The sequence below is a fragment of the Harpia harpyja genome, chromosome 20, assembly GCF_026419915.1.
Source record: "Harpia harpyja isolate bHarHar1 chromosome 20, bHarHar1 primary haplotype, whole genome shotgun sequence".
In the NCBI taxonomy this organism is placed as follows: Eukaryota; Metazoa; Chordata; class Aves; order Accipitriformes; family Accipitridae; genus Harpia; species Harpia harpyja.
In genome coordinates, this window is record NC_068959.1 from 3,003,033 (window position 1) to 3,024,316 (window position 21,284).

The window sequence follows — 21,284 nt, forward strand, 5'->3', positions numbered from 1 at the left end:
TATTTATCTTGTGTTTGGTAAAATATATACTTTACGTAATGAGTAAGGGCCACAAAACCTAGGTGGGAAAGCTGCTATGGTTTTTGAAGGGATAATGGGCAAAGGGCAACAAAAGATAGAGGAAATACTAATTCCTTAAAGTCTACCGTTGCTGGAATTCCTAGAAGTACTGTAATTAAGAAAGAATAGGGAAAACATTCTTTGATTTTGATGTTAGACAGTGCTTCAGACAGTCTACACACCCACTGTATGCATTCTTTACCAAAACATGGGCAGAGACCCAATCTTTAGAAAAGGTAAGCATGTGCAAAATGGATACCTGAAAACAGAAAACCAGAGAGGGGTTTTACCTGAAATCACTCAAAATGACTGGTTTTAGGAGGGGAAATAGCTTGACTTCAAGCTGCCGGAATACCTGCACTCGATTATTCAAGTGTCATATTAACCAAAAAACCCAATGAAATAAGAACTGTATTATAATTATTTCAACTAGTTATGGCAGTCAGACTAAATCTATCTGAAAGGTTCAGGGAACCAGATTTCCAACTTTCAGTTTTTTCTTTCTTTTCTGCATGAGATGATGCAGAAGTTGTGAATGTATTGTCACACAGCATAAGCAGTAAACAAATTTAGATGACTCAAAAATTTCTGTCGACTTCCAAGAACACCAGATAGCATCTGATTGCAATATATAGTTTATCTTAATACAACAATACCCAAAGTCAACTGTTTTTCCCAAGTCCAAGTATTCTGTACTCCATATGAACATACCAGGGCACAGTTCTTGCCCCCAGGATCCCATGGTGTGAAAGATCTTGCCATGTTATGACATGCACCAATTTAACATAACTCTGTTTTCATTTTTCTACTGCTATCTTTGAGGAGAGAAAAAATATGGAAAACAGTGCTGGAAAAAGAAAATAATTTGAATTGTATTTTTATGCAAATGAAGTAAAGATAAACTCTATGTCCTCTCTTAACATATTTCTACTTGCCCATAGATGCAATAAAAAGCAGCCTACTGAAAGCTTTTCATCCCTCCAAGAAAAGAATAGTCTAAAAGAAAAATGAGTACTCTAACCAATTCTAAGCAGTCAATTTGTTAAGCAACCATGCAAGTTACTTCTGCTTGGAGCAACAGAGCAATACCAACACGAGCTGCAAACTGCCGCGTGAGCTGCATCAGGATTAATTATTTTATGTGACGATGTCTGGAAGTAAGGAGAGCAAAAGAATGAAATGGAATTTTATCTGTTTTCAGCCAGCAAGGAAGCTGTTTAGGCTATTGGCTTCTGTAAGTGAATAGACAGCTTAAAGGCAGATCAATCAAGCTGCTTCCTACCTTGCCGTACACTGATTTAACCTCTTTGAATCTGAATGCTCAATGATGAGCAAAGCAGAGACGAATGGCTTGAAATGGAGTTGTGGTGAGACGTGCTTAAACCGGGTTGGGTGAATTGCTTGAACCGTTATTTCTGAAAATCTTTCATGAAATAAGAACAGATGAGCAGCAGATATCCCATGATTAACTAGCATGTCCTGCCAGGGAAAGTAAAACATGGCTCATAGCAAAGTCATTCTGCTGTTACTGTTATTACAAATTCAGACAGTAAGAAGGAAACTTAACAACAATCACCTGAGCATCTGCTTATGCTTACGAAGGAGCATCTCCATCAGCACTGGAACTGAAGCAGGTTGTTTTGGCGTATTTAAAACTTTTGCCTCTCATCAAACTAGTAGATAAGCCCAACAGTTGTGGGGGAGGTGGGAAGGGGAGATGAAGCAAATAGATACCTGTCAAATGCATGAAAACAATCAATATTGAAATACTGCCATCAGATCCCAGACCGAACCTTTCCAGACAGCCCGGCAAGTTTGAGACGAGGGTTCCTCCCTGTCCTCCTGCAGGAGAGCTTGCTCAGAAAAAAAAATCTTTTCATATGTTCTTATTTGCTGTTTCTAGCCAGGTATTACGATGGAAAAAGACCCATCGTTTGTACTGCCCTGACAAGGCTAGTGATGTAAAGGAACACTGCTGCTTTTTTAAAAATCCCCTACAAGGGAACTGACAGGTGGTTCACTTCTATAAATTCAGGTTCACTGATTTAAGGTCATAGCCTTGGAGCACAGCTGCTACTGCATTCCCTTTCTTACTGTTTTCTACAAGAGATGTTATTTTTCTGGGAGATAGTCAGGCTGGACAGTCCCATATTCTGCAGGGCAGAGTTACTCAATTCAGCCTCAGAGGTTTTTTTCGAGAATCCTTTCTTCATCTTCTCCTGCCACCGTTACAGTAGATTTAGCTGCAGAAGAGGCTAATACAGCTGTTCCCAGATAGCCACAAATATTACCCTGCAACAGCTGGGGGGGGAACCAGTTAACACTTTAGTGGCTGCTGCCAGCAGTGCCCAGAGCAGGTCTCACCGGTGCAGTATAGCTCTGGTCCAACATAGTCCTGGTCAGTTGTGGAAACCGGGATCTGCCTCTCTGCCTTCCTCCACGTGCCCATCCTCTCACCGCTCCCATCCCTGTCCTGCTGGCTCCCCCTGCCCATTCCCGCAGGTAGCAGCCCCCCTGTCCCCCTAAACTTTCCTAATCGGAGAGACGTGCCCTAACTCTTGGTGTCCACCATCCGGGACTAAACACTCCTTATCATCCTGCACGCTCAGGAAGATGGTAATAAACTTCATCTGTCCCCCCAACAGCATCAGAGCTGCTGCATACCCAATACACGCTGAACGGCTTATTCTTTTCTATGAGAATGAAACAGTATCTTCTCTTGGAAAAACTTTCATGGTCCAAGGGTCCTCTAACTTTTCTGATCACAATTAGGTGATGTTTATACACTGCAATGAAATAACGGCATTTGAATCATAGGAAAATCTGGCACCTCTGTCCTATAGTTTCTTTCTGGCGAAAGGGGGGCTTTGAGAGGAACCACCTACAGCAAACACATCGCTTTTAAACATCCAGAGCATGATTCTTTACCCGCTTTGTAAATCACTCCTGAACATTACAGTCATCTTGACTTTAAAGTTACTCCAGTCCTTGTGCGTGATACACAAGGGTGGCTGTCTCAGACTGTGCTTGTTACACTTCAGAGAAAGATAAATAGTGGCTGGTGGCAGCGATTCCCCTGGACCCCCGGCTGACACAACAAGCGCATCAGGTGGTGACGAGCGAGTGGCGATGGCAAGGTCATGTTCTGGGGAAAAGTCACTCTGAGGCACGTTGAAAATGAAGTAAAGGTAAAGTTTTCTTCAAAAGTTTCCATTTGAACTAGAAGGCAGTTGGGCTTTTTCTAAGAGGGGGGGAAAAAAAAAATGTGATGTTCAGCATGAAAACCCTTTGCAGCAGCAAGCGGCACGTAATGTCATTGTAACGGGATTTGTGTTTGCAAGGGCCACGGCCGGCACTGAGGACCCCCCGTCACGCAAGGAGCTCCCTGAGCGAGGCAGGGAAGCACTGCCGTGCTCAGCGTGAAGCTTTTGGGATCTTCAGGCACTGGCCCGGCTGCAGCTCTAACGAGAGGGGTCCTAACAGCCATCCATTTGGTCCTGGCTGCAGGAAAAGGGTCTTAAAAGACAGAAAGTATATAGGAAAGTGCACCTCCGGAAGGTGGAAAAAGCAAAAAGTTGAACACTATTAAAAAACCCTACACGACAAACATTTTTCCGAAAACTGACAGCTTCGGTAAGACCGACGTGGCACCCAAACCCTTCCCCTCGGCCAGCGCCTGCTCTGCCGTCCTGCGACAGAGAGAGAAGCACGGGGGGAAGCCTGAATCCCACTTAACGGAGACTTCGACTACTCACAACTTTAGGTAAGCGTTAGACTCCCTTGAAGTGCAAACCTTGTGCAAGTAGCTATGACAGAGAGGTCATCAGTCCCTTTGCTGTGTGTAGTAAAACAAAATTTGGGAAAAAGTGTTCACAAAAAGATGAAGACCAATGAATTTCTTGGGTAGTGTAATAAAAGATCCCCCGTCATAATTCACACATAATTTTAGAAATTAAATCTTAATAATAGAAAGAAATTGCAAGAAAGTTACCCAGGTAGGTCTTGCTATTTCTAGCAGTTCTTCAAACTCATTTTGATGTGTTTGCTCTACAAACTCAGACTCTAACCAATTTCTTCAGATGATGGCTAAAATCCAAGGAAATTTCCTGTCATTTTGATTGAACTAAAACCCTGTGATCTGACGATATTGTGATGTTGACATTGTAACATTGTTCAAGCATACCAAATCGTGAATACTTTCTCTAATATATGGATGATTCTCTCCTTCGCCTTGTAGAGGACACATACTCTGCCAGGAAACACCACTCCCACAGCTACAGCTCAGGCAAACGAATACTCTGATAAGCAAGACCTCGTTACTTGGCACGGGCATTTCCACATGGCTACCACCAGCCTCCAGCCGGCACTGGACACTACCAATGTGATGAGCAGTTATAAGCAAATCACATCGTGTGAAATCTGGCTGTAGTTCTTGATTTCCTGCCCACCAAATTGAAAGAAAAGAAACTCCTGAAGTGTTACCATGTTGTCCATTCATCGGAGCATGGATGCTTCCATCAGCATCCCTTTTTAGAAACCGGCAGAGCTTGTGACACCTAATTCACTCTGACAGAGTCACACCATTATTTCCACATCTCCATCTGCTATAGCATAAGGAACTAATGCTGATGTGGACATGTCCAAGAAGTTTGTAGCACAGGAATGAGTAAACTTGCAACTTGTTTCATGTATAGTACCAATGCATTTCTTTCTGCTCTGGAGAAGACAGGGACATAGGAGACTGCCCACGACCAGCGGAGGAGGAGGACATGGCAAGTCCTGCAACAGATATGGTTCAGAAGAGTTTAAATGGTGAAGAAATGGTTTCTTTCTTACCCTGGTTTGAAAGAGATCTGTGAGATAAGAGACATAAATTACCCTTGAACTTTCCAGATTTTCACTGTCTGTGAATTGAAGAGAGATGCTGTAGCCCCTGACAGCTGAGGCCCACCTGCTATTGACACAGAATAACTTCTAAGCATGAAAAGAAGTCTTCAAAACATCTCTTAGACACTGATAGTCAAATTTTTCAAGAGTTATGCAAGGAGCAAGCTTAGAAATCCCTTAATTTGCCAAAATGGGAATTGTTCACGTTCCTCTTGCTCCTTCATTCGAAAACCTTTCCCTTTATTTCTGCCAGAGTAAAAAGAGGCAGGTATGAAAAAAAAAAAACCCAAGCTAATTGAGAAGAGAAAGCCAGCCAAGCAAAGTGTTGGGGTGGAGGGGTAGGTCACGGCTGCCTGCGCAGGCAGCCGCGGGCAGGCACCTTCCCGCGCCAGCGAGCGGGGCCGCTGCAAACCGGAGGGGCAGCGGCAGAGCAGCCGTATGCGATGAAATGGCATGCGGGCTCCTTGTTATTGTACTTTATTAGCCTGCTGGAGGCAGGGAGGGATAAAAAAAAAAAAAAGAAAGAAAGAAATTAGCAGTTTCTGTTACTCCTCGTGCTGTTTTCTCTCCAGGGCTGTCACTGGTTTATTTATTTATTTATAAGGCAGGCTGCCGCGATGAGAGATGTCTTGGCGATTTTATGGAGTGGGCAGAAGAAATGGATCGAAAGGAGGTTTCTCAGCACCTGAGACCGCAAATATTTATAGATAGGTGTGTTGTGACACATGAGCAATTCCGCTTAAAGTAAAAAGCTTTTTAAAAATGATTAAAGTTACAGGCAGATGCGAGGGCAATTAAGATAGCCAGAGGTCATACCAGCTTAAACTTGGAAGAGGCAAAGACCATCAGAGTATGCAGAATTTGCATTTCATATACAAACTTGATACAAGAGATAGTAGATTCACAAGAAATAACATACTTCAAAGTCAGCCTCTGCCGGGTTTGCTGGAGACTGAGCTCTGGGCATGTCAGCTGGGTGCAGCAGCACAGCCCTCGCGTAATCTGGGGCTCACCCGGGCTCCCGACAGCAAAACAACCCAGACGACTAATTAAATAACACTTCAGCACAGCAAAATCATCTTGCTTAGTTTGACTGACTACTAGGTAATTCTTCACAAGATAATTGTAAGAGAAACAGCGAGGCTCAGATACCACTTCTACTATCTCGATACAGCTGTTACAGCACCTCTAACATTTATTCGGCTACTTACAGAGCCCAGCACCAGTCATCTCCACCGCACTGAAACAAATCTGTTATTTCAAGTGACTTAAAATGGTTTTCACCTGACAACTTTTGAAGTTGGAATTTGAAATTAGCTGGGCCTCTCAATCCAGCTCCTATGGGGCATCGTCCACAAAAACTAATAACAACAACAGCAGCAATAATAACTATAGGAAACCAAACATCCCCACAAGCAGTATAACTGCTTCATCAGATAGTTCAACCTCTTCCATGAGCAACTTGTATCCAATCCTCAGAGTAAATTACCCAGTGCACTGACAAGAGACACAATGAAATTGCTTTGCCACTGGCCCTGTTGGTTTCTTCAGAGTTTCTTTTATTATAGGAAATTAGTGGATCAATTAACATTTATTGAAGTACTTTTTGTTTCCTGGGCAGAAGAATGCTTGCAAAGCCTGATAGAAGATCTACAACTTAGAGAGTTGCCACATGGGAGAATTAAGGTGATGGCTCAGCACGATGCGGTCCCAAGTCCCCCAGCTTTCCTTTTCCCTTCCCTCTTCCTTTCTCCTTAAAGGAAATTACACCTGCCAAGTCTTCCCTTGCCTAATGTTTAACAAAAGGAAAGCTGATCAATGATCGCTCAGAGCTGCTGGTCTTCTCTCCCAGGAGCCAGAAGAACGAAGCTAACCTGCCACTCTTTTTTTTTTATTTTTAAAGCTGTTGGACACATGATGCCTATTGCAGGGAAAATCTTTTATTCCCCAACGTCCTCTGTTAAAGAGCTCTTACAGAAAAGGAATCCAACAGTTCATTACTTCTATCTGCTCAACACACTTTTGACTTAATTGTATTTGTGCCTCACTGCAGGGCTTGAAAAGTGAAATCTGAAAAGCAGCTTTTTGCCATTAGTTTATTTATTTGCTGAAGCCCTGTTTACGCGCTAGAATACAAACCATATTATTTGCAGTTCATATAATTTGTTTAATGCATTACGTTCAAGAGGCCACCTGTGCTAATGCATCAAAGGAGTAAGTGGGTTACTCTCACTCTAAGAAAGAAGAAAACTATTTTCTGAGCCGAGTCCCTCCCGTCGTCGCACTTGCTTTCACCAAATTCAAGTCAGCAATGGTGCAGGGTAAGGGAAACGGTGAAGGGGAGAGCAGGAGACGACAGCAGCGGCACTCACCTGGATGGCAGCAGCCGAGTTTGTTCTTTTGTGTCTCAAGCATCTCTCTCCTTCACGGGAGCCCGATAACGCTGGAGGGATGTGCTGCTCTCCGGAGGAGTCAGTGCGTTAGCAGCCCCCCCAGCACCCACAGGTTTGTATTTCTGCCGTGTCGGTGTTTCGCTGTTGCCACGAAACTCCCGTCTGGCAAAGAAAACGCGTTTCCATTCTCTTTGAAAGCTATTTGACTTGGTGGGTGTCCACGTAGCACTGCAAGATGAATGCATGCTATGTCCATTATAAATTGCTTTCATCTTCCATTCAGCTATAGTTGTTGGATGTCGATGTATTAGTTACAACCCGCAGTGCCTGTTCATCACATTACACTGAAGTATTCAATAAATACCAATTAACATATTGGAGTCTTTCCATGAATGTATCTTGCCTGACTTGGAGTGGTGAATGGGTTCATAAAAACACATCTTAAAACAAAATAAGGGGGATAACAGCAATTCTGCAACAAATTTAGACTCATATTACATCTCATATTTTAGCAGATGATTGGTTAGTAAATTGCATTAAAAGCAAAACTCTTATCAGCCCTGCTAGAGGATGCATTACACCTTACAGCAGACTCCAAACCAGTCTACCCGGGAGAGACACATGTATTTTTTGTGATTTATATTGCACTGAATATATACTAATGGTGAAAAACCCCCAATAATAGTTAGTGTTAAAATAAGTGGAAATATGCTCTCAAAAAAAGTCAGAACGCGTGCCCATTTGATACCTTCTTAAGCCTGTAAATTACCATATGGGCTTGCCTTAGGGGCTGGAGGCGATTTCGGTGGCTACCACAGTGTTACATGAATTAAAGACGGACAGTGTAGACTTTTATGCTGTTTACTGCAGGAGAATATGGCACAGAGCTCTTTTTGTTGCTACAACAAACTGCAGTCCCCTGAAGAGAAAAGACTTGAAGGCAACAGCCTCTGATATCAGTAATGACCAAATGCAACCAGATGTTATCACTACTTCTGAAACAACTTTGCCTCCAGGTCCTACAGGAATATAAACCCTATCTAAGTGATGCTTGCACATCAGCTACAGATGTCAGGACTGCCATGCTCTTGTTTGGGTTTTGGGGGTAGAAAAAGGAGTCTTGGTTCCATCTGGTTTGGTCTGTTCATGAATCTGGGTTGCTCTGCCGCAGGAAGCCGTGCAGGATGGGAAGGTCCATGCCTCCCACCCCAGCCAAGGCGTCCTCAACGGGCTACCACAGTCTTTCGCTGCAGGACTAGCATATTAAAGAAAAACACATTAGCATTCCTAAGAATAATAAAGAAATGAGATCCCTGTCCTGCCAATCAGGCCCTGCTGGATGGTTCATTTTTAACTTCATTGCTGTAAACTGCAGGAAATCGTAACTTTACATGTGGACTTGTACCCACAAATGAGTAGTCATCCTTTAGAGGAACGCTCTCCCGGGCATATAACCCACCAGGTCTTTGGAAAGATGCTGAGTAGCAGGCAACACAGCATCTCATTCTCCAGCTTCACCATACAAGCATCAGCAAATGCTTTTCCTCCAGCTCCCAATTTTATTAAGGGCATTCAAGAGGGCTGTGCTAATGGAGATAGGTTAGACACCCAGAGCAATGTTAAGCCTGGACCAGCTGTAATAGTGCTGCATTTCCTCTCATCGGATTGCCAGGGGCTCCGTACACAGCTCCTGAATTTTCATGGCAGAAATGATTCCCCCACCAGCAATGGGTTCCTTAGATCAATAGCCTTTTGGAGGTGAGCAGAATATAAAAGGGAGACATTTGTGCAGCAAAATTTTTATGAGTCTAACTGTAAGAGCTATCAAATAATAGCTGTGAGAACGTATATTAAAAATATCCATATAGCGCCTTTGCTGTAAAAACAAACAGTGCAGTGGCACTGCCTGAACTTGGCCGATACAGTGTCATGCTGGCAATGGCTCTTGTGTTTTCACAGACCAGGGTCAAACTAAACTTTTTTTTTTTTTTGCTTCCACGTGTGAACAGCAGGACAGCAATCCTGGCTGCAGGTATGGTTTCAGCAAAGGGGGTGTGATGGACAACTCCGCTTCGTGGTAGCACCGAACACTGGGGAAAGCTGAATTCTCTCCACGATTAAAATGAAGCATGAATGACATGGAGAATGAGGTCACAGAACCAGACAGGAGAATAAAACCACAGGGAAAGTCAGTCTGGGCAGCGTCTTTCAGGAAAAACTTCAAAATCAGAAGGCAATTTCAGCAGCAGCTCCATCAGACCGGAGCCCTGCACTGAAACTACATTAAATCAGGCTGTGGGAAAACCCTGTGAAACACAGTTCATGTCGAAATACAGCCTGAAAATGTATTTTGAATGTTACCCTAGTCTTTCAAGCTCTTGATTCTCCCATTTAATTTCATATTTAAAAGGTGTGTATACCTTATGAAATCACAGGGTGAGGATATTTTTATCCTCTCTTTTCACCTTGCTCCATTTTTGGTGCTTTGCTTTGAAATTACTGTCATTCCCACTCCCTTCTCTGTCCCTCTCTGCACTCCATCCCCACTCCAGCAGTTTTGGGGGCTGTGATGCACTGTGCTGCAAACCGGTGCTGGGTTTCGGCTGGCCACAGAGCAGGACACTGCTCCAAGTGTTCCAGTGTCCAGGAGGGTACCCGTGACCTTTTCTAACACATTATTCAGGTTTGCATGATGAACAGAATGACAAAGAAAAAAGCCCCATATACTTAGCATATTTCTTCTTTTTGGTAAATCATGGTCACAAATTACTTCTTTAAGCAGCAAGTTTCTAATAATACTGCTGGGATGTCAGTGCCTGGACTCTGGTGAAAGTTATAGGATCTAAGTGTGGCTTAAAGCATGAGTTCAGTGGGACCTGTACTTACTGGTTTGCAGAAAGACAAACAAAAATTCTGCAGATGCATTTTATATACTGCAGAGGGAAAATCTGACGGCAGAAGTAGTGCTTTGGAAGCATGGCAGGCCTGAGCTCCGAGTTATTTATTTCTGCTGATGGCTCTTGATGTTCTTTCTGAAGTTTTGATCATCAAGAAACTTGAGAATGAGCTTTTTATGATGGTGCTAAAGACAGACATTGGCAACAGCTGAGTTTCACCTCAAATCCTGATGCACTGAAGCATCTCCAAAGCTTTTCACTTTTCTCTACAGGCTAGCACCTTTTTTTTATTCTTTTTGGAAGTATTAAAGCAGAACCAACCTTTGAGTTCAGCTTATTCAATTTCCCACTGCTATTTTTTTCAGTTTCTATCTGGACATCCTGCATTTGTCAAGGAGATTTTCTCCTGTGAAGAACATGAAATAAAAACATCTCAGCTGTGGCTCTACATAAATCCTATCATTGCACTGGGGATATGTACTGTACTTGGTAATTTTCTGATGGCTGCTCTGGCATTTTGATTAAAAAATTAGCACTGCAGCTCTGTAGTGCTATACAGTATCAATAAAGTACGTGCTAAATGAACTAAGAACTGGCTGACGGACAGATCTCTAAAAGCATTTCTCAGAGGGGACCACTCAAGCAGGGCTGTTTCTAGTGGCACCGCACGAAGAGTCATCCAAAGCCCAAATCTGTTCAACATCTCCATCGAGATCTGGAACGAACACAGAAATCCCAGCTGACACTACGGACACCAGCAAGTGATGGAGTGGAAGGCAGGACTGATGTGCTGAGCTTTTTGGGTTGGCTAGTAACCTGCATCCATGCACAATAAAGTATTTTAATAGAACCACGTTTACAGTTATATATAACACATTGACCACATGTCCAGGAATGAGGAATGCAGGACAGAACTATAAAATGAAAACCAGATGAGGTAACTAATCCTGCCTTCACCTTTAGCAGGGAAAACGGTTTGTAAGTGAGAAAACACAACAGTGGCCAAAGACCAGCGTGATCCCTGCCTGGATGGTGAGGAAGGGTAATACAGAAGGTTTTACCCTCTGCACCAATGCTGGTGGTACTGAACCTAAAAGGCACCCCACGAGCTACACAAGACAAATACAACATGAATCAGGAGCGGCAGCTACAGCAGACACATCTGAGACAGATGTTAGATAAACTTCTTCTGATATATTAAGGAACATTTTTGGCCTTAAAAGCTATGAATCTGCTCAAGTGGTCGAAGAAAAGATGAGGAGCACATAGATGGAGAAGCAATTCAAAGCATCCATGAAATGCCTGAAAGGGCAAAGAGAGAACATCCGCAGCAGCTTTCCTCAGATGAAGGCAGATTTCAAAAGAAAAAAAACAGCTCTAACAATTACCCGTTAGGAAAGACAGGTAGAGAAAACAAGAAACAAGAGGAAAACAGAAGCTAAGATGTTCCAGTCTGTACGTAATAGAACAAGATCTAGGAAAGCCTGCCCAGGATGCTACCATATCACGCCCTTGACTTCATGCAAAATCTTACACATTTTAAGTATGATTTTCCCCATTTTTAGTGAAAAGATGTTTTTACTTCATGACTATGCTCCATTTGCTTCACAAATTCCTCAGAAAGATGGACTTTGACTGAAAAATAAAAGGAAATGCAAAGCAGAAAGTTTGGGTCCAATTTTCAGAAATGGCCTCTGGTTTTGCAAGACCAGAACAAAGCCATAGGAAAGCCTGCAATTCTTCATTCCCAGCTCAGTGAAAATGCAAATTGTACTTTTTAGATCCTGTCCTGGTTTTGGCTGGGATAGAGTTAATTTTCTTTCTAGTAGCTGGTATAGTGTTATGTTTTGGGTTCCGTATGAGAAGAACGTTGATAACACACTGATGGTTTCAGTCGTTGCTCAGTAGTGTTTATACTAAGTCAACGATTTTTCAGCTTCTCCTGCCCAGCCAGCAAGAAGGCTGGAGGGGCACAAGGAGTTGGGAGGGGACAGAGCCAGGACAGCTGACCCAAACTGGCCAAAGGGGTATTCTGTACGATGGGACGACATGCCCAGTATATAAACTGGGGGGAGTTGGCCTGGGGGGATCGCTGCTCGGGAACTAACTGGGCATAGGTCGGCGAGTGATGAGCAATTGCATTGTGCACCACTTGTTTTGTATATACTTATTCTTTCATTATTAGTATTGTCATTTTATTATCATCATCATCATTATTATTTTCTTCCTTTCTGTTCTGTTAAACTGTTCTTATTTCAACCCACAAGTTTGTTGGTTTTTTTCCCCCGCAATTCTCTCCCCCATCCCACTAGGATGGGAGGGAAATGAGCAAGCGGCTGTATGGTGCCGAGTTGCTGGCTGGGTTTAAATCACGACAGATCCCTACCTACATGATCTGAAGGTGCACATGTATGTCTAGGACCATCAGCCATTTTATGATCTCCCCAATATTTGTATTTACTGTTCACTGACGTAATTTTGCATCTGCAAGCAACTGAAAATACTATTATTTGTGTATGTGAAATTGCTCCAGTGAACATTGCTGGTACGGATCAAATAATTTTTTGAGAAATGGTATTTGCCTGGTTTTATGCGCCAGTGAGTCACTCATAAGTACTTATAAATATTTAAATATTCTACTCCTGCAAAAGTGTGTGTAGACATTTGATATGGTTTGTACTACATCACCTCTGAAGCACTACTCCACATTGCAAATTCCTGCATTTAAAACCAAGATTAACAAATCAATGCACCCTGAAAAGCATTTTAAAATCACCAGTACTATGTATTCTGGTAAGTTTTCTTTGCAATGTGTAGACAATAGATTTCCAATAACAACTTGCAATTAGTTCATTTCTCTTATTCAGTCATTACATATTAAGCCCGTTGACATTTTGCAGATGGTTATCTTTTGAAATGAGAGATATTTGAAAAAATACTAGAGTTTGGTAATTCACACTCAAGTGTACTGGTTCTGGCGTGCAACCAATACAGTTGGCTGGTACTGGTTCCGGCGTGCAATCAGAAAGAAACAGCAAAACCAGTGTCAGATACTCTCCCTGCCTTTTCCTGAAAAAATCTGGACAGCAATTCTTGACCAAAAATCATGGATTCACAATCATTTTAACCATGTCTACATTTGCCATTAATTCTGCCAAAATTTTATTTCAGGAGACTTTTAATTCAAATCATAATGCCAAAGTATATAAACTAAGCAGACTACAAAACTGAACAGCAAACCTGGTTAGACAAATTAACGTCTGGTCTCAATGTGGAAACATTCCCATTTTTGGCCTAAGGCAAACCATGCCCCTCTTTCCACTGGTAAGCATGCATCCACACGCAATGTATTTTTTCTTGATCTGAGCATTCTTAGTTTTTTCTCTGGAACCACATTTTAGCTTTTGAAGCTTGCTACAAATTAATTCTGTTTTGTTTTTTTTCCTTTGAGAAAATACCTTTTACCTTGTTCAAAAAGCAGCAAAACAATTGAGAATACACAACAAAACCTGACTCTGACAGCTGTTTTGCGGAACTGCAAACAATGCAGGGCACTTTGCTGGAGACCAGTGATACATTTTAGACTTGAAGCTCAGAACTGAGGATTTTCACAATGAGAAGAGCTTTAAAAGAAAAAGAAATCACCTTTGTGCAGAATATGTTTCTCTGATAGCAAGGGAGAAAAAAAAAGCAAAATCAAAGCAAGAAAATTTTCCACGTTCAAAAATTACCTGCCCACTAAAATGGAGTAAGGACAAACTCACTTTGATATCCCCAGCTGAGGCATCCTATCAGTCAAAAATTACTCTTCCAGGTGCAACAGGATCATTCCTAGTGCTCAAGCCAGGCATCTTACACTCCATTTATGAGCAAGGCAAGGAGCTAGGTGCTTCTGAAGATGATCTAAAAAGTCTAAACATATTGAGCAGGGAGATCCCAAGAGCTGATCAAAGGCACCTCAGACCTCGAGCGTGTGCCTGGGGCTCAGCCCTGTGCCGCAGCCAATGCACGGAGACACCCTGAGCACTGGATTCTCCATCTCCACTTTGCTAAGCTGCTGTGTCTACCTACAACTGCCAGCTCAGTCCTAATAAAACCTAAAAACCCGCTGTAGGATCTTGGCTCGGCTGCCGAAACGCTGGTTACTAGACGCTGTTGCAGTGACTTGGGTGCTTGTTGTTTTTTCTTGTCATCCCTGCTCAGCCAGTCTGCACCTGCTGCAGAAATCAAGCTAAATAGTTCTAAATTTCTGCTTTTTTGCTTGATTTTCAACTTTTAGTTTTGTTTTTGCTATAAGATTGCACGATTAAAATAGTCATTCCAGAAAACGCCCACTAAGTTGCCTTTATCCTCAGTAACACGGCTGTACATCATTCCTCAAGGCAAGCAGGAATGGGCTGCTTTGGCCAACTGAAGGAAACCTCATTTCTTTCCTGAGTAGTTCACATCACCTCTAACACCGCCTCAATCCAAAAGCAGAGGCCAACGCTCCCCTGCTTGCTAAGACGTGTTTGAAGTTTAGATATCACATAGCTCACAGGAGAAGCAAATCAATGTTGGTAAGCTAATGAATTATTTCCAAGTTTGTACCAATATCTGCAGCAACATGAAAGAAAAATCACATACCAGGGAGATTACAGCTGAAGAGGCAGAGCATGGTGCACAAATTGTCAATATTTTAGGACTATGATTTGATCCTGTAGATAACTGTTGCTACAACACTGCTTAAGAGAACACCTCAAGCAAAACATTTTATCTCACAATATAGTTGTCCAATATAATTAACTGGGCTTGACCACTCTAGCTGGAAGGTAGCAGTAACAAATACCCAACCCCACGTGCCATGCCATCGAGGAGAACAGCTTTGTAAAGATGTGAGTAAACACTTCATCTGAACATGGAATTTACAGATGCAATTTCTGCTGGAACAGCTGGCTCGCTAGGTGTACGTGGAGTACATATATTATGGATGTATTTATCCAAATACGGGTATTCATTTTCCTCACACAGAATTTATTTATCACGTTCCTTACAGTGAGATGTCTACCAAGAATAGATAAATTTCTGAAAGCTTCCTTCCTCACTCAACAACTCCCTCTCCCGCTTGACCCAACAGCCTCTTTTTAGGTTTCGTGCCCTCTTCTGCAAGGTAGAGCTTAGCTTTTCCCAGGCAAGCATCAGTCTCCATGCTTTTGGAGTAATTACAAAGCTCTGCCCCAAAGTAGTTTTCAGCGAATCAGAAATATGCACACCTCAAAAATCAATATATACTCCGCACTTCTAAGGAGCCTCTGGAGGATGTCTGGAGGGGTCAGGGATGGATGGTTCACTCCTCTGCACCACGCGGTTGCATTGCCTGGCGAGGAATAAAGCTCCTGGAGATTTCAGGATCGCTCCAGTAAATCTGGAGCCAGTCCAACGCCATTCACTGCTGCTTCTCTGCGTTGGCAGTGATTTATCCAACACTCATGCCCAGCCCAGGCTCCCAATACATTTTTTCACCCAGTTCATTCAAGTTCACCCTTCTCTCAGGTTGCCCAGTCCCCAGCTGCAGTGCTGGGAAAGCCCCAGGACACGAGTCCACGCCGTGGGCTGGTACCATCCGCCCTCCCTGGCTGTTATCCAGCATTTCCCTGACCTCCTGCTAACGCACATATATCCCAGTTTCGTATTTCTCCATTGTGCTTTTTCGATAAATTTTAAGGACAGGTAAGAAAGGAAAATCTGAACCAAAACAGAATCAGGGAAGAAAGCAAACTCCTTTTAAAGACTGCAACAGCATTGTAAGAGAAAGTTTAAGAGAAGAGCACATTGATCCTGTAGCCTCTTCTGCATTCATTCCTGCATGAAATATGCTCCTTCTAAACAATATTTGTGTTCTTTAGGTAATAACGCATCCATAGACAATAACATATCTCTCATCTTAGAGAAACAGCAATTTTCTATCTACATGTAACGTACGTGCATAGACGCTTGGGAAACAACAACTGGACTGGAAAATAAAAATTCATTATTTTTCTTTCAAATTGCCTTTGTGGGCTTTTTTAGTCGAGATATGACATCAAGGATCTCAAAATGTCGCTGCAGAGCCACTAGAAACCGCGTGACACAGCAGCCTTCAAGGGCCACACTGGGAAGCACAGGGCACGCAAGGCGACCTCAGTAAACCATGATGGCCTCAAGATGGGGAAATTATCTCGGGGTATAATTTCTAACCTGACCTAGTGAAATACTCCTGGTCTTTTATGCAAGCTCAGTGAAAAAGCTTTCTAAACCCAGCGTGCCCTACTGGGAAGAGCTGCTGGGGGGTAGCAAAGGTGCTTGCAAAAGGCCTTTTCTGTGCTTGCAAAAATGTAATGAAATGCAAAGGCAAGCTGTGAGAAGCCGATGTTGGTTAGGAGACTGCTCTAATTGGCAATGAGCTAGAATTTAAGGGGATTTTATCATAGGGTTAATAACTTCTTATTAGCTAAACAATGTTGACAAGATAAAGCCATTTTGATGGAATGCATGTTTTCCCTCTCTTCGACCTATTTGTATTACAAATTGACCTGTCCACATTGATGATGATATAGATCTAGAAGATTACACTGCTTTTTTTTTTCTTCGGCTAGGCTTTCACATCTGCCAACCTGCCACCTTCCCATTAGGGAAGACAACAGGAATGCCAAAAGTGACATGCCTAATTCTAATGACCTCCAGTCAGATACGGTTCCAGAAGTCATATCCAAAATTCACTCATCTGAGCATATTTAAAGCATGACTCGGCTAGGCGATGTGCTTGCAATTCACCAGACTATGTCCATGCTGATTCATTAGATGCGTGCTCTGCTTTAGGTCTTGTGACAACTAAGCCTCTCATTTATTACTCATTTATTGGATCTTTGTGATGATATAAAGAAAAGACAACAGACAAATATACTTGCTAGTACTCTGTTTTTGGAATGTGAAAATCTTGAGATCATCATATTAATTTTTTTTTTCCCCAATTATGGTCCTAAGCCTGCTTATCTAATAAAATTTATTAATGAGAAATTAGAAGACACCTTCAAGTTGTTCTTGCCAGAGCTGCCAGGAGACCATTTCATCCGTCTCATATATCACTTATGTATGATTAAGGTGATTTGAAAAGCAATGCTTTAATCCTGTGTTAACAGATATTTCTAGTTATCCTCATACACGCAAGCAAACTCCTAAAAGTTGTATTCTCGGGATTCAGGAACAAAAGAACTTTCAGAAAATCAGAAGAAAATTGATAGGGTTAGTAGTAGGGCTGCCATTTCTGTCCATAATCCAAACCTGTGCATTAAGATGTGTATGCAAATGATTAGCATGATTAGAAATTATTATTAAGAATAGCACATATTACATGTAGTGCTTGTAAAGGTGAAATCACATTTCAGAAAAGGTAAGAGATTGGATTTTTCTCATCCATGCACTTTTCATTCATTTACAGCTGATCAACATGGATGGGGATCAAAAACGCCCTTTGAATCTCTGTGGGTCTTGGAGAGAGACGACGGGTCAAGAGAAAGCAAGACACACACAGAGCGGGAGAAAGAGACCACTTTGTGGCTCTGTAAGTTACAGAAAGGCTGTGAGACTCTTTAAAATGAAATGCAACTTCTAAAGCAGCACAAGAAGGACAAATTGGAAAGCTCTTCACATTATCAAGGTCATCTTCAAACCTTTCCAACACTGCAACACTATACCAGAGCACGGTGCGCCAAAACAGATGTAATGGAGTTTTTGAAAGGATAAATTAGATAGAGACTTTCTGATGTCACTGAATTCTGGTAATTATGTTCCTCAGCTTGCTGAGCAGCCATCCCCACAGCCTGCTGCCAGCATGCAAAAATGAGTGGCTTGGGTGAATTTCAAGCAACAAAAGAATCACCCAAATGGGCCAAAAATACAAAAAATGGGCAGGATGTTGTACCTTTATACTACCATTGCCAGCCAAATTCTGGCTCACAACAAAGCAGAAATTTCATAAACACTTAAGGACTGCAAACCAAAGCATGCACTTAAGACAAGTGTTTGAAGTATTTTTGAGATTTTTTTCCTACATCATGTAATAAAGGGAAAAAGTTATACTTTCACCAAGCACTACCACTCGCTTACAGAGTCCCCAAAATTTCAAAAGTTGCAAGCAGCGAACTTTGTTTTTAAATTAAAAGCTGATGAGCCATTAACCACTCTTGATAAAAGCAGAGATTCTGGGAAAATTGAAAATGGAGAAGTCAGTCTGATTTTCAGCTTCACGAGAACAATTCTCCTCATATACAAAATCCTTTTGATAGACACTCATGTTACGCCTTGGGTTTTGTTACAATATTTTTGCAGTTTATCGATTACTATCTCTATTCATTGGGTAATATTTTGTACTTGTCTTATTTTCATTGCCTACTTAAAATTCACTGAACCAAAAACTCATACAAATGACTCTTGGAATTTAGCTTCGAGCTGCTGTGACTTTGAGAACCCATTGATCCAAATATGCTCCCAAATAACTGCGTGTCAAGCCTTTATAGCTGGGTTAATTCACTTTATGGCCTTCTTAACGTATGAGGTTTTATGTTTTACTGTATATCTGCTGGTTTGAGCGTGCTGCGTTGAATTAAATGCATATGCGGTTCAAACAGGTCCAAGGTGACGACTGGGGCTAATTTTAAAGCACTTTAAACATTATTATCCAAAGTTGTTTCTTTTAATGAAAAGCTGGAAGTCAAGAAAACAGAAACCACTCTCTTTAGGAAACAGGATACTTAGCAAAATAGAGGTTCTGCATTGGCATCATAGCTTGCCAAAGAGCATCAACAAGGAATGTGCTGGTGCAGGGCACATGGTGACTTTTGCGCACACCAAGCAGGCACTGGAGCAGGGTGCCTTGGTTTAGAAAATGAAATCAAGAGCTACTGAAATTACTTTGTCTATAAAATGCCTTTTGCAAAGATTTGAGAATCCATCTTAAGAAGTAACTGGCTTCTTATCGGCCTTTTGCCTGCACTCAACAGTTCAATGATTGAATCCTGCTTCTGTTTAAAGAGTATTAACCACATACAAGTACTCTGTAGCTCACATATCCTGATTATTGAATAACCCCCCACATTTTCTGTCTGTCTTTTTTAGTATCCCAAAGGGACAGGCATCAGTAAAACTTTCTATCATCCGGGTGAGTGAGACAATGTGGGCCTTTTCCAGGGGAGGACTTCAGTGAATGCTTAACTTAAAGCGTGAACGTAAAGTTATGAAAGTAATTGGGATAACACAAGTACTATTTTTTTTCACACTGTTTAAGTAGCTCAGTGATCTAGGGATCCTTGCAAATGGTGCTGAGATATGTATTAAGATTGAACACCATAATCCACTTACTAACACGGAAACAAAATGCGGAAAACATCATTCCCAAGCAGAATATTCAGTAAAACACCTTCCCCACAGCAAACTAACTCATTACCACCAGACATTTAGACAGGTTTCAACCCTCGGGGGTTACTCAGAAACCACATGCTCAGGTCTACAGACCTGGCCAGTTCACCAACATCTCTCCATTGCCATCGACAAGAAGCACAACAAAATACACAAGAAAACAATAAGCCCCCCACACTTTTACCAACCTCCTAGTTCATGCTTGTTCTTTGGAGCATAGTAACCTTTAGAAACAGGCCTTCCATAGTATTTTCATGGCATTAAATACAAAAAGAGATTATCTTTGCTGACCATGTCTGGGAAGGTGACGTTGCCATGACAGATATTCGCGTGCTTTCAACACCCAGGACAGACAAAAGCATTGGCACTCACGGAAGGCCGTATAGAGCTCCTGCAGGGTTAAGAGGCCGTCATTGTTGTAATCATCAAATCGGAGAAGGTCTTCTAGTGTACAATCCAATAAATCATCTTCCAGGTCCTCCTCCTTCATTAGCTGTAGCAAAGAGAACAGGTAATCTCACATATAACGTAAAGCTACAGACTGCCGTCCTGGCTCACCCAGCAGATTTTCCATTAAATGACCTTTGGGGAGATATATCTCTATATATCATCTCTATCGTTAACATACTTGCTTTGTATCAAGATACAACTGATACTCGCATTCCTGCAGCACTTCAAGGGCCATGGACTGGTGAGAGTGAGGAGCCTCTTCCTTCAGCAGCAGCACAGAAATGCACTTTCAGTTTACAAATGTTTGGAAAAATAAATATGCAACAGGGAAAAAGGAAAGTTTGTTTTTCCTCTCTAGGTAAGGACAAAATTGTATTCCTTGCTTTTAGAACTAGAGTGGGCAAGAGTGGATGGTGTATTCAACACCAATGTGTTTTTCCAGCCTCTGATAGTTTGTTTCTTATGTATTCTAAACATTTCACACATTCTACATTAAAAATGAAGAAAGCTTTAGAAGTCGTACATCCAAGTTAACAAATAGGCAAAATCAGACCCAAGCACAATGAAAATGTTGGGTTCTCTGAATTTACTGTAGAACATGAAGAAAATTGCTGAAATGTTGCATCTTTCGAGCAGGAAGGCTTTTTGCTGTAGTCCAGGGACTCTTTTATTTACTATTCTAGTCTTGGCCCATTATATTGAAGCAATTTAAACTAATAATGCTAAGAAAATGACCCTTCACCTAGCAAGTAAAAATGTTCAATAAAAGTGAGATCAACCATAACTTCCAAGATCAATCTTCTAAGGATGGAAATTTCCCTTTGTCTACCTTTGTATTGAAAATTGATTAACTTTTCATAAGACTGACAAGTTTTTACTAGTCCTTTTGATTTAATGTCAGGGAAAAAAACCCAACACAAAACACTTCAGCTGCAACAAATTCAGTAGATTTATGAATCTGACTTTAAAATGCATTAAAGTTTTAAATGGAAATAACATTCCAATTACCACTGTTGTTAATAGCCCTGCTACCCACGGCTGCAAAACTTCACGGGTATTTCATACTGCTGGGTCCGGACAGAAACTATTCAATAGGGTCTGCCAGGAGACAAAGCAGCTCTAAATAGAGGGGCACAGACCATCTGCTGCCACTTTTTTGCTCAAA

At 41.8% G+C, this 21,284-nt stretch overlaps 1 protein-coding gene across 2 annotated transcripts in view; it reads right to left on the reverse strand.

The window, feature by feature from the left end:
• Positions 1 to 21,284, reverse strand: part of FSTL4 (follistatin like 4) — a 240,379-nt gene that overhangs the window by 87,197 nt on the left and 131,898 nt on the right. For both annotated transcript variants that reach the window (XM_052772036.1, XM_052772035.1), the window contains exon 6: positions 20,042 to 20,162. In XM_052772036.1, the coding sequence (XP_052627996.1) occupies positions 20,042 to 20,162 (121 nt within the window). The remainder of the gene's footprint in view (positions 1 to 20,041; positions 20,163 to 21,284) is intronic.